This window comes from Uranotaenia lowii, chromosome 3 (genome assembly GCF_029784155.1).
Source record: "Uranotaenia lowii strain MFRU-FL chromosome 3, ASM2978415v1, whole genome shotgun sequence".
Taxonomy (NCBI): domain Eukaryota; kingdom Metazoa; phylum Arthropoda; class Insecta; order Diptera; family Culicidae; genus Uranotaenia; species Uranotaenia lowii.
In genome coordinates, this window is record NC_073693.1 from 329,895,302 (window position 1) to 329,908,077 (window position 12,776).

General features: G+C 35.6%; 1 protein-coding gene across 4 annotated transcripts in view; it reads left to right on the forward strand.

Annotated features, from left to right (window-relative positions):
* The window catches only part of LOC129755577 (glutamate-gated chloride channel), a 339,466-nt gene that overhangs the window by 294,184 nt on the left and 32,506 nt on the right, over positions 1 to 12,776 (forward strand). For all 4 annotated transcript variants that reach the window (XM_055752139.1, XM_055752141.1, XM_055752138.1 and 1 more), the window contains exon 6: positions 733 to 802. In XM_055752139.1, the coding sequence (XP_055608114.1) occupies positions 733 to 802 (70 nt within the window). The remainder of the gene's footprint in view (positions 1 to 732; positions 803 to 12,776) is intronic.

Genomic DNA, 12,776 nt, shown 5'->3' on the forward strand with positions numbered 1-12,776 from the left:
ATTCCCATAACTGTTCCGGCATTCGCACGGAACCCGGGCAATGTTTCTGTCTTGTGCCAAGAGCCACAGCCCACCCAAAGGCTAGAAGAAAAAGCGTCTCGCACACGCCCTTGTTGAAGTTTCGTTCCAAGGCAGCTTGTAAATAAACGCCCTCACCTCGCCGAAAATTCACTCAGCGATAAGGCTTATTTTCTCTCTGTTTAGGAAAATTGATCATAGAAGGATCCCCCTTTTTCCCCGTAAAAGATTTGCAGACTCCTACATTTCCTCCAAACCTTTTAATTACACACATATACAGACACAGACATACATAAATCCTCCCTCAGCTACAAAACCAACAAACTTCCCAATCCCACCACTCCTAGCCATCAATGTGTCTCAAACGAGAAAGTAAAATCGGAAAAGTCCTTAGGATGTGATATAGACAAACCACCATTCCCCATCCCTTAAAAAACGGAACCCCCCTTTCCCCTTCCCAGAAAGAATAACTTAGGTTAGGATTAGGAATTTTGTCCCCGCCCAAAAACCCCCCTTAAACGTAGCCCGTAAGACCGAGATCGAAAAATCAATCAAATTTTAGCTAATATCGAATTTTATCTCCCCCCACCGTGAACGTGAAAAACCATCATCAACCGTCAACCTTCTTCTCGATGACATCGGCTGACATCGACCACCCTCCTGATGGCAACTGGAAAATGTCAAATTTGGTCGCTTTCCTCGTATCGAAAATAGGAATACAGCGTACAGCTGACGTTCCGGGAGCAGTGGCTGGATGAGCGGCTCAAGTTCGACGACATCGGAGGTGAGTAGACTTTCACGTTTTCAAAATTTATATTTCGACTTTTCGATCAAAGAGTATGACAATATTTTTTGAATTCAAATCAAATTTAAAAATACAAATACACAGTTATCATTCTGCATTTCAAAACAAAATTTAACAATAAAAAAATATTTCGACTATTCCTGACAATGCTGAAAACCCATTGATAAATTAGGGAAAATTCATAAATTTTGATAAATTTAGAAATTTCTGAAAAAATTTGAACCAAGATGAAAAACATGACTTTGGACGACTTTCAACAATTTTGGTAAATTTTTACACCAAAAAAGTTAGAGAGTTTTATTTCATTTCCACAAAATTGAAAAGTTTTGAATACTTCTTGAAAATTTTGCACAGTTCTTGAAATTTATTGAAAGATTTAAAAAATTCCTAAAATTTCTTACATGAGATTATTAGACTTTTTTTTAAATTCCTCGAAAATATCATTTTGAAAATGTATTTTATCAATTTTGTACATTTTTAACAATTTTTATATGATTTTTAAGCAGAAAGTATTTTATTGTTATTTACTTTCCCTTATTTGATGATAGTTTTTAATTATTTTGGACAGCTAGAAAATTTACATTTTTGTATTGGAATTTTGGGGACCTTCGAAAATTTCTTATAATTTCCTTACAATTTTGAAAGGTTTTAGTCAATTAAAGACTTGGAATTGTTTTAAAAAAGTTGTCTAGTTTCATACCATTTTATTGACGGTATCTTATCTTAGTTTCATACAGTATTTTGACCAATTTCTCAATTCCACTAAGCATATTAGGATGTTTAGAGATATGATGAAGGATGTGTAGAGATAAAATAAAATTCAATTAAAAATAAAATATTATAAAAGCTGTATTCGGCAACACTGATGATAAATAAAATTAAATAAATTTCTATGGTAACGTTTATTATTTTGGGGACTCTAGGCAAAACAATCAAAACGAAGTGAGGCATTGATCTTTTCTTGAGAACGACAGTCTCTGAGTTGAGATTCATAAGAATCGTAAAATCACGACCATGGCGTAGTTGGAAAGATGAGCACAGGTTTGCAAGGCTGATTTTCAGATTGTTTAGAAATAGTCCTGGCTCTGGAAAATAAGACGGACATGCTGGAAAAGACGCAGATTGTTAAGGCTGCTGCTCAGATTGAATGTTCCTCCGGTAAATAAGACAGAATTGGTTCAGGAAGTGCCAATTGTTAAGGCTTCTACTGCTGATTGTTTGTTAAGATTTTCGATGTGAAAAGACGGATTGACTTAAGAAGCGCAGGTTTTTGAGGCTGCTGCTGTTGATTGTTTGTTTAGATTTGGCCTTTCTGCGGAAAAAGAGGCTGGAAAAGTGCACATAGTTAAGGCTGCTGCTTTGATTGTTTGTTTTTCCGGCTAATAAGACGGAGATTAGAAAGGGCAGATTGTTAAGGCTGCTGCTGCTAATTGTTTGTTCCTCCGGTAAACAAGACGGAGAGGCTGGAAAAGCGCAGATTATTAAGGCCTTTGCTCTTATTGTTTGTTCCTCCGGTAAATAAGACGGAATTGGCTTAGCAAATGCAGATTTTCAAGGCTGCTACTACTGATTGTTTGTTAAGATTTGGCCTTCCGATGTTAAATGACGGATTGGTTTGGGAAGCACAGATTTTTAAGGCTGCTGCTGCTGATAGTTTATTTAGAATTGGCCTTCCAGTGGAAAAGGACGGATTGGCTTGAGAAGCGCAAGTTTTTAAGACTACTGCTGTTGATTGTTTATTTTGATTTTGCTTTCTGGTGGATAAAGGCGGATTGGCATGTGAAGCGCAGATTTATAAGGCTACTGCTGTTGATTGTTTGTTTAGCACAGATTTTTAAGCCTGCTGATTGTTTGTTTTGGTTTGGGCTTCCGGTAGAAAAAAAAAGGCTGGAAAAGCGCAGATTTTTAAGGCCTCTGCTGTTGATTGTTTGTTCAGATTTAGCCTTCCAGTGTGACAAGACGGCTTAGGAAGCGCAGATTTTTAAGCCTTCCGGTTGTTTGTTTCGGTTTGGGCTTCCGATGGAAAAAGGGGCTGGAAAAGCGCAGATTATTAAGGCTGCTGCTCTGATTGTTTGTTTCTCTGGTTACTTAGACTGACATGCTGGAAAAGCAAAGTTTGTTAAGGCTGCTGCTCTGATTGTTTGTCTTCCGGAAAATTAGACGGAATTGACTTAAGAAGCGCAGATTTTTAAGCCTGCCGGTTGTTTGTTTCGGTGTGGAAAAAGAGGCTGGAAAAGCGCAGGCTGCTGCTCTGATTGTTTGTCTTCTGGAAAATAAGACGGAATTGACTTAAGAAGCGCCGATTTTTAAAGCTGCTGCTGTTGATTGTTTGTTAAGATTTGGCCTGCCGGTGGAAAAAGACGAAATTGGCTTACGAAACGCAGGAATCTAAGCCTGCCGATTGTTTGTTTAGATTTGGCCTTCCTGTGGAAAAAGAGGCTGGAAAAGTGCAGATAGTTAAGGCTGCTGCTTTGACTGTTTCTTCGGCTAATAAGACGGAGAGCTTAGGAAGCGCAGATTGATAAGGTTGCGGCTTTAACTGTTTGTTCCTGCGGTAAATAAGACGGAGGTGCTGGAAAAGCACAGATTGTTAAGGCTGCTACTGCTAATTGTTTGTTCCTCCGGTAAATAAGACACATATGCTAGAAAAGCGCAGTTTGTTAAGGCCTTTGCTCTTATTTTTTATTCCTCCGGTAAATAAGACAGAAATGGCATATGAAACGCAGTTTTTTAAGGCTGCTACTGCTGATTGTTTGTTAAGATTTGGCCTTCCGATGTAAAATGACGGATTGGTTTGGGAAGATTTCGAAGGCTGCTGCAGCTGATTGTATATTTTGAATTGGCCATCCAGTGGAAAAAGACGGATTGGCTTAAGAAGCGCAGATTTTTAAGCCTGCTGGTTGTTTGTTTTGGTTTGAGCTTCCGGTGGAAATAGAGGCTGGAAAAGCGCAGATTATTAAGGCTGCTGCTCTGATTGTTTGTCTTCCGAAAAATAAGACGGATTTGACTTAAGAAGCGCAGATTTTTATGGCTGCTGCTGATGATTGTTTATGTAGATTTGGCCTGCTGGTGGAAAAAGACAGAATTGGCTTACGGAGCGCTGATTTTAAAGCCTGCCGATTGTTTGTTTAAATTGGGTCATCCGTAGAAAAAGAGGCAGAAAAAGCGCAGATAGCTAAGGCTGCTGCTTTGATTGTTCGTTCGTTCGGTAAATAAGACGAAGAGACTAAAAACTGCAGATTGTTAAGGCCGCTGCTATGATTGTTTGTTCCTCCGGTAAATAAGACGGAGATGCTGGAAAAACACAGATTGTTAAGTTTGCTGCTGCTGATTGCTTGTTCCTCCGATAAATAAGACGGACATGCTGGAAAAGTGCAGATTTTTGAGGCTGCTGCTCTGATTGTTTGTTCCTGCTGCAAATAAGACGGAATTGGCTTAGGAAGCGCAGATTTTAAAAGCTCTTACTGTTGGTTGCTTGTTAAGATTTGGCCTTCCAATGTTAAAAGACGGATTGGCTTGTGAAGCGTAGATGATTGAGGCTGCTGCTGATGACTGCTTGTTTAGATTTGGCCTTCCGGTGGAAAAAGACGGAATTAGTCTTCTGGAAAATAAGACGGAATTGACTTAAGAAGCGCCGATTTTTAAAGCTGCTGCTGTTGATTGTTTGTTAAGATTTGGCCTGCCGGTGGAAAAAGACGAAATTGGCTTACGAAACGCAGGAATCTAAGCCTGCCGATTGTTTGTTTAGATTTGGCCTTCCTGTGGAAAAAGAGGCTGGAAAAGTGCAGATAGTTAAGGCTGCTGCTTTGACTGTTTCTTCGGCTAATAAGACGGAGAGCTTAGGAAGCGCAGATTGATAAGGTTGCGGCTTTAACTGTTTGTTCCTGCGGTAAATAAGACGGAGGTGCTGGAAAAGCACAGATTGTTAAGGCTGCTACTGCTAATTGTTTGTTCCTCCGGTAAATAAGACACATATGCTAGAAAAGCGCAGTTTGTTAAGGCCTTTGCTCTTATTTTTTATTCCTCCGGTAAATAAGACAGAAATGGCATATGAAACGCAGTTTTTTAAGGCTGCTACTGCTGATTGTTTGTTAAGATTTGGCCTTCCGATGTAAAATGACGGATTGGTTTGGGAAGATTTCGAAGGCTGCTGCAGCTGATTGTATATTTTGAATTGGCCATCCAGTGGAAAAAGACGGATTGGCTTAAGAAGCGCAGATTTTTAAGCCTGCTGGTTGTTTGTTTTGGTTTGAGCTTCCGGTGGAAATAGAGGCTGGAAAAGCGCAGATTATTAAGGCTGCTGCTCTGATTGTTTGTCTTCCGAAAAATAAGACGGATTTGACTTAAGAAGCGCAGATTTTTATGGCTGCTGCTGATGATTGTTTATGTAGATTTGGCCTGCTGGTGGAAAAAGACAGAATTGGCTTACGGAGCGCTGATTTTAAAGCCTGCCGATTGTTTGTTTAAATTGGGTCATCCGTAGAAAAAGAGGCAGAAAAAGCGCAGATAGCTAAGGCTGCTGCTTTGATTGTTCGTTCGTTCGGTAAATAAGACGAAGAGACTAAAAACTGCAGATTGTTAAGGCCGCTGCTATGATTGTTTGTTCCTCCGGTAAATAAGACGGAGATGCTGGAAAAACACAGATTGTTAAGTTTGCTGCTGCTGATTGCTTGTTCCTCCGATAAATAAAACGGACATGCTGGAAAAGTGCAGATTTTTGAGGCTGCTGCTCTGATTGTTTGTTCCTGCTGCAAATAAGACGGAATTGGCTTAGGAAGCGCAGATTTTAAAAGCTCTTACTGTTGGTTGCTTGTTAAGATTTGGCCTTCCAATGTTAAAAGACGGATTGGCTTGTGAAGCGTAGATGATTGAGGCTGCTGCTGATGACTGCTTGTTTAGATTTGGCCTTCCGGTGGAAAAAGACGGAATTAGCTTAAGAAGCACAGAGCACAGATTTCTCATCCTGCCGATTGTTTTTTCCCGTGAAAAAAAGGCTGGAAAAGCGCAGATTGTTAAGGCTGCTGCTTTGATTGTTTGTTGCTCCGGTAAATAAGACGGAATTAGCTAAGCATGCGCATTTTTTTAGGCTGCTACTGCTGATTGTTTGTTAAGATTTGGCCTTCCGTTGTGAAGAGACGGATTGGCTTGTGAAGCATAGATAATTAGAGCTGCTGCTGTTGATTGTTTGTTTAGATTTGGCCTGCCGGTGGAAAAAGACAGAATTGGCTTACGAAGCGCAGATTTTTAAGTCTGTCGATTGTTTGTTTAGATTTGGCCATCCCATGGAAAAAGAGGCAGAAAAAGCGCAGATAGCTAAAGCTGCTGCTTTGATTGTTCATTCCTGCGGTAAATAAGACGGAGAGACTAGAAATCGCAGATTGTTAAGGCTGCTGCTATGATTGTTTGTTCCTCCGGTAAATAAGACGGAGATGCTGGAAAAGCACAGATTGTTAAGGTTGCTGCTGCTGATTGTTTGTTCCTCCGATAAATAAGTCGGAAATGCTGGAAAAGCGCAGATTTTTAGGTTGCTGCTCTGATTGTTTGTTCCTCCTGTAAAGAAGACGGAATTGGCTTAGGAAGTTCAGATTTTTGAAGCTGCTACTGCTGATTGCTTGTTAAAGTTTGGCCTTCCAATGTTAAAAGACGGATTGGCTTGGGAAGCGCAGATTTTTTTAAAGCTGCTGCTTTGATTGTTTGTTCCTATGTAAAATGTCAGATTGGCTTAGGAAGCGCATATTTTTAAGGCTGCTGCTGTTGATTGTTTGTTAAGATTCGGCCTACCGGTGAAAAAAGACGGAATTGCCTTACGAAGAGCAGTTTTTGAAGCCTGTCGGTTGTTTGTTTAGAGTTGGTCTTTCCGTGGGAAGAGAGGCTGGAAAAGCGCAGATATTTAAGTCTGCTGCTTTGATTGATCGTTCCTCCGGTAAATAAGACCAAGGTCTTTAGAAAGCGCAGATTGTTAAGACTGCTGGTTTGATTGTTTGTTCCTTCGGGAAATAGGATGGACATGCTGGAAAAGTGCAGATTGTTAAGCCTGCTGCTCTGATTGTTTTTTCTTCCGGTAAGTTAGACGGAATTGGCTTAGAAAGCGCATATTTTTAAAGCTGCTGCTGCTGATTTTTTATTTTGATTTGGCCTTCCGGTGGAAAAGGACGTTTTGGCTTAAAAAGGGCAGATTTTTAAAGCGACTTCTGCTGATTGTTTGTATTGATTTAGCCTTCCGATGAAAAAAGACGGAATTGGCATAAGAAGTGCAGATTTCTAAGGATGCTGCAGTTTGTTTGCTTAGATTTGGCCTGCCGATGGAAAAAGACTGAATTGACTTACGAAGCGCATATTTTAAAGTCTGTCGATTGTTTGTTTAGATTTGGGCTTCCCGTTGAAAAGAGGGTGGAAAAGCGCAGATAATTTAGGCTGTTGTTTTCATTGTTCATTCCTCCGGTGAATAAGACGGTAAACTAAAAAGCGCAGATTGTTAAGGCTGCTTCGATTGTTTGCCCTTCCGGTAAATAATACGGTGAGACTAGAAGCGCAGATTGTTTGTTGAAATTCGGCCTTCCTGTGAATAAAGACGGAATTGACTTAGGCGGAGGGTTTTTTTTGACAATTTTGACAATTTTGACAATTTTGAAAATTTTGAAAATTTTGAAAATTTTGAAAATTTTGAAAATTTTGACAATTTTGACAATTTTGACAATTTTGACAATTCTGATTTGAAAATTTTGACAATTTTGATAATTTTGACAATTTTGACAATTTTGACAATTTTGGCAATTTTGACAATTTTGACAATTTTGACAATTTTGACAATTTTGACAATTTTGACAATTTTGACAATTTTGACAATTTTGACAATTTTGACAATTTTGACAATTTTGACAATTTTGACAATTTTGACAATTTTGACAATTTTGACAATTTTGACAATTTTGACAATTTTGACAATTTTGACAATTTTGACAATTTTGACAATTTTGACAATTTTGACAATTTTGACAATTTTAACAATTTTGACAATTTTGACAATTTTGACAATTTTGACAATTTTGACAATTTTGACAATTTTGACAATTTTGACAATTTTGACAATTTTGACAATTTTGACAATTTTGACAATTTTGACAATTTTGACAATTTTGACAATTTTGACAATTTTGACAATTTTGACAATTTTGACAATTTTGACAATTTTGACAATTTTGACAATTTTGACAATTTTGACACTTTTGACAATTTTGACAATTTTGACAATTTTGACAATTTTGACAATTTTGACAATTTTGACAATTTTTACAATTTTGACAATTTTGACAATTTTGACAGTTTTGACAATTTTGACAATTTTTACAATTTTGATAATTTTGACAATTTTGACAATTTTGACAATTTTGACAATTTTGACAATTTTGATAATTTTGACAATTTTGACAATGTTTGCATTATGGAGTTGAAAATTTTATGAATTGATGGATTTTTCCACTCAAAATAAAGAATTAAAGAGCCCTAAGGAGAGAGAAAACTGTTAAGGGTGGGAAAAACGATAAATAAAGGATCATATTTTCGACCGCGATTTGCACAAGCGAGCAGCGTGCCCTAATAAATGCCGGCGAGCGGTTTTATCTACACACATGTCGGATACGATTATAGTTCGGAAGCGGCACTTGAAGGCACACAAATCTATCCCGATTGTAGCACGGTGGGATTTTTTTTTAATTTGTTAAATCTACCTATAGTTTTATCAGAAAATCGTCTACTACTACAAGTTTTGAAAGCTTAAATTCATTTCTTAAGAAAATTTTTATTCCTGATTTTCGCAAATATTTTTGCTGTGAGGTAACGGTGTGCCAAAAATCCAGGCCTTCGATAAAGGCTCACACTTGTGTGCGCCAACAACCGGAAGCTCTCCGTCACCGGATGCCAGTCTTCGTTGAAGGCTCACTGCGAATGGGTTTTTTGCCAAAGCGATAGGGGAAGGCAAAAGGATGGCAGGAAAATCGGTTAAGCTAAGATGGGTATAGTAGAGCTTACAATCCCAGGAGAGGGCCTCGCTGCCAAAGTTTGGTTTTTCATAAATGTTAATAGCAAATCAAGTGCAGGTTTGGGGCCGCATGATTGACTGTGAATATTTTATAATCTCTTTCCGTATTTTTTTTTTCGCTCGCCTTTTCGGCTGCCTTGATACTTGTGACAGTATTTTGGAACCATGTGCTATCAAAAAGCAATCAAAAAATTTAATCGTGGAAACCAAATATTCATTCGTCACATTAGTCTCAATTTTGTAAATTTTGCCTCAAAAAATTTGTATTTCATGTAAAGGAAACCAACATTCAAAAAATTTTATTTTAAATATTGCCGTTCTCTTTTTTTTTCGAATAAGTGAAAACTGACAAACATCAGAAAAGATCCACCTCCTGTTTTGCCCCAAATCGATTCCATTTGGCGAAACCTGCCAGGGGCAAATTTTTCTGCGAATCGAGTAATTGACATCATTTTTCGTTATCGATCATTACATATACCTCCTATATGGAATCGTTAGCAATCATTGACTGGCATTCGGCTGGCTGGCTGGCCCATGTGAGGGACATTTCTGTTTCGATTTCCCGGTACAGAGACACGTGTGGTGGCCATACAGTAACGTGAATGTGGGAGGGTGCCGGAGGAAGATAAAATCTTCGACAGAAATTGAAAATTACGACGAAATTTGGGGCACATGTGAGCGCTAGTTCGATTTGATTTGCTCCTCGCATTTCGGTTTTTTTCTCGATTGCTTCGGGTGCAAGATTGATTGACATATTATGAGTTAATCCGTGTGGGATGAGCCGAAATTCGATTTAGATCAATCGAGTTGGGACGGTGTGATGTGGTTCAGCCGATGGGCAGGAGGCGAATTCCTAATGGAAGCTCATCTGCTATTTTTTAAATATTATTGAAAAATCTGCTGATGTATGACCCCAAAAATTTGTTGATCTGTTTCGCTACGTTATTAATAATAAAACAACGCTTCAAGATTGAGGCTTCAAGTTTAGCTGAGTTAAAGATTTTTCAATTTAAAGGAAATTCTATTTTACAAAATCGAACATATCTGTTGGTATGCTAACCTTAACGCTGAAATTATGCTAAGAAATTGCAATTAAAAACAGGTAACACCATTTAAAAACATTATCCTCAACTTTTGAGTGTCATTCAATTTCATGGTGTGATTAAGTCTACCATTTGCAAAACAACACAGGAAATTACTCCCAAAGAAAATCGTTTCATTTCCCAGGCGCGTTGAACTGACAACTGCGCTACCTATCGGGTGTTTTTCGCACCGGTGCCACCATTTATGACAGATGGTGCCGCAAAGATAAAAATGCTTTTACGCTTAAGTTTCGCTGAATTCGGAACAACAAAAAAACATAAAGTGAAGGTAGCGGAATGGTTGATTTGGCAGGAAAATCCAGTCCATATACCTACTACAATATTTTCCTTCCTCTTCTCGGTTGTCGTTTCGTTTAGCTCCGGATCTGGACGGAAAGTCGCTTTTAAAACGTTGACGTTCATTAAAAGCATTCGCAACACACGCGACGACAACTGGTGAATATGTTTTGTGAGCGCGATAGTTAATTGCCAAATTAATCGAGCTAAGTTTGTTTGGAGATTGTCTTCACATGAAAAAGCAAAGTTTTGTCAAGGCAATTTTAACTTCGAAGTAAGTTTCAATCAAATGAAGCCGGATTTAATTCCCTAAAGTGAAAGTAAATTGTCAATGTTGTTAAAATTGTCAAAATTGTCAAAATTGTCAAAATTGTCAAAATTGTCAAAATTGTCAAAATTGTCAAAATTGTCAAAATTGTCAAAATTGTCAAAATTGTCAAAATTGTCAAAATTGTCAAAATTGTCAAAATTGTCAAAATTGTCAAAATTGTCAAAATTGTCAAAATTGTCAAAATTGTCAAAATTGTCAAAATTGTCAAAATTGTCAAAATTGTCAAAATTGTCAAAATTGTCAAAATTGTCAAAATTGTCAAAATTGTCAAAATTGTCAAAATTGTCAAAATTGTCAAAATTGTCAAAATTGTCAAAATTGTCAAAATTGTCAAAATTGTCAAAATTGTCAAAATTGTCAAAATTGTCAAAATTGTCAAAATTGTCAAAATTGTCAAAATTGTCAAAATTGTCAAAATTGTCAAAATTGTCAAAATTGTCAAAATTGTCAAAATTGTCAAAATTGTCAAAATTGTCAAAATTGTCAAAATTGTCAAAATTGTCAAAATTGTCAAAATTGTCAAAATTGTCAAAATTGTCAAAATTGTCAAAATTGTCAAAATTGTCAAAATTGTCAAAATTGTCAAAATTGTCAAAATTGTCAAAATTGTCAAAATTGTCAAAATTGTCAAAATTGTCAAAATTGTCAAAATTGTCAAAATTGTCAAAATTGTCAAAATTGTCAAAATTGTCAAAATTGTCAAAATTGTCAAAATTGTCAAAATTGTCAAAATTGTCAAAATTGTCAAAATTGTCAAAATTGTCAAAATTGTCAAAATTGTCAAAATTGTCAAAATTGTCAAAATTGTCAAAATTGTCAAAATTGTCAAAATTGTCAAAATTGTCAAAATTGTCAAAATTGTCAAAATTGTCAAAATTGTCAAAATTGTCAAAATTGTCAAAATTGTCAAAATTGTCAAAATTGTCAAATTTGTCAAAATTGTCAAAATTGTCAAAATTGTCAAAATTGTCAAAATTGTCAAAATTGTCAAAATTGTCAAAATTGTCAAAATTGTCAAAATTGTCAAAATTGTCAAAATTGTCAAAATTGTCAAAATTGTCAAAATTGTCAAAATTGTCAAAATTGTCAAAATTGTCAAAATTGTCAAAATTGTCAAAATTGTCAAAATTGTCAAAATTGTCAAAATTGTCAAAATTGTCAAAATTGTCAAAATTGTCAAAATTGTCAAAATTGTCAAAATTGTCAAAATTGTCAAAATTGTCAAAATTGTCAAAATTGTCAAAATTGTCAAAATTGTCAAAATTGTCAAAATTGTCAAAATTGTCAAAATTGTCAAAATTGTCAAAATTGTCAAAATTGTCAAAATTGTCAAAATTGTCAAAATTGTCAAAATTGTCAAAATTGTCAAAATTGTCAAAATTGTCAAAATTGTCAAAATTGTCAAAATTGTCAAAATTGTCAAAATTGTCAAAATTGTCAAAATTGTCAAAATTGTCAAAATTGTCAAAATTGTCAAAATTGTCAAAATTGTCAAAATTGTCAAAATTGTCAAAATTGTCAAAATTGTCAAAATTGTCAAAATTGTCAAAATTGTCAAAATTGTCAAAATTGTCAAAATTGTCAAAATTGTCAAAATTGTCAAAATTGTCAAAATTGTCAAAATTGTCAAAATTGTCAAAATTGTCAAAATTGTCAAAATTGTCAAAATTGTCAAAATTGTCAAAATTGTCAAAATTGTCAAAATTGTCAAAATTGTCAAAATTGTCAAAATTGTCAAAATTGTCAAAATTGTCAAAATTGTCAAAATTGTCAAAATTGTCAAAATTGTCAAAATTGTCAAAATTGTCAAAATTGTCAAAATTGTCAAAATTGTCAAAATTGTCAAAATTGTCAAAATTGTCAAAATTGTCAAAATTGTCAAAATTGTCAAAATTGTCAAAATTGTCAAAATTGTCAAAATTGTCAAAATTGTCAAAATTGTCAAAATTGTCAAAATTGTCAAAATTGTCAAAATTGTCAAAATTGTCAAAATTGTCAAAATTGTCAAAATTGTCAAAATTGTCAAAATTGTCAAAATTGTCAAAATTGTCAAAATTATCAAAATTATCAAAATTGTCAAAATTGTCAAAATTGTCAAAATTGTCAAAATTGTCAAAATTGTCAAAATTGTCAAAATTGTCAAAATGATCAAATCTGTCAAAATTGTCAAAATTGTCAAAATTGTCAAAATTGTCAAAATTGTCA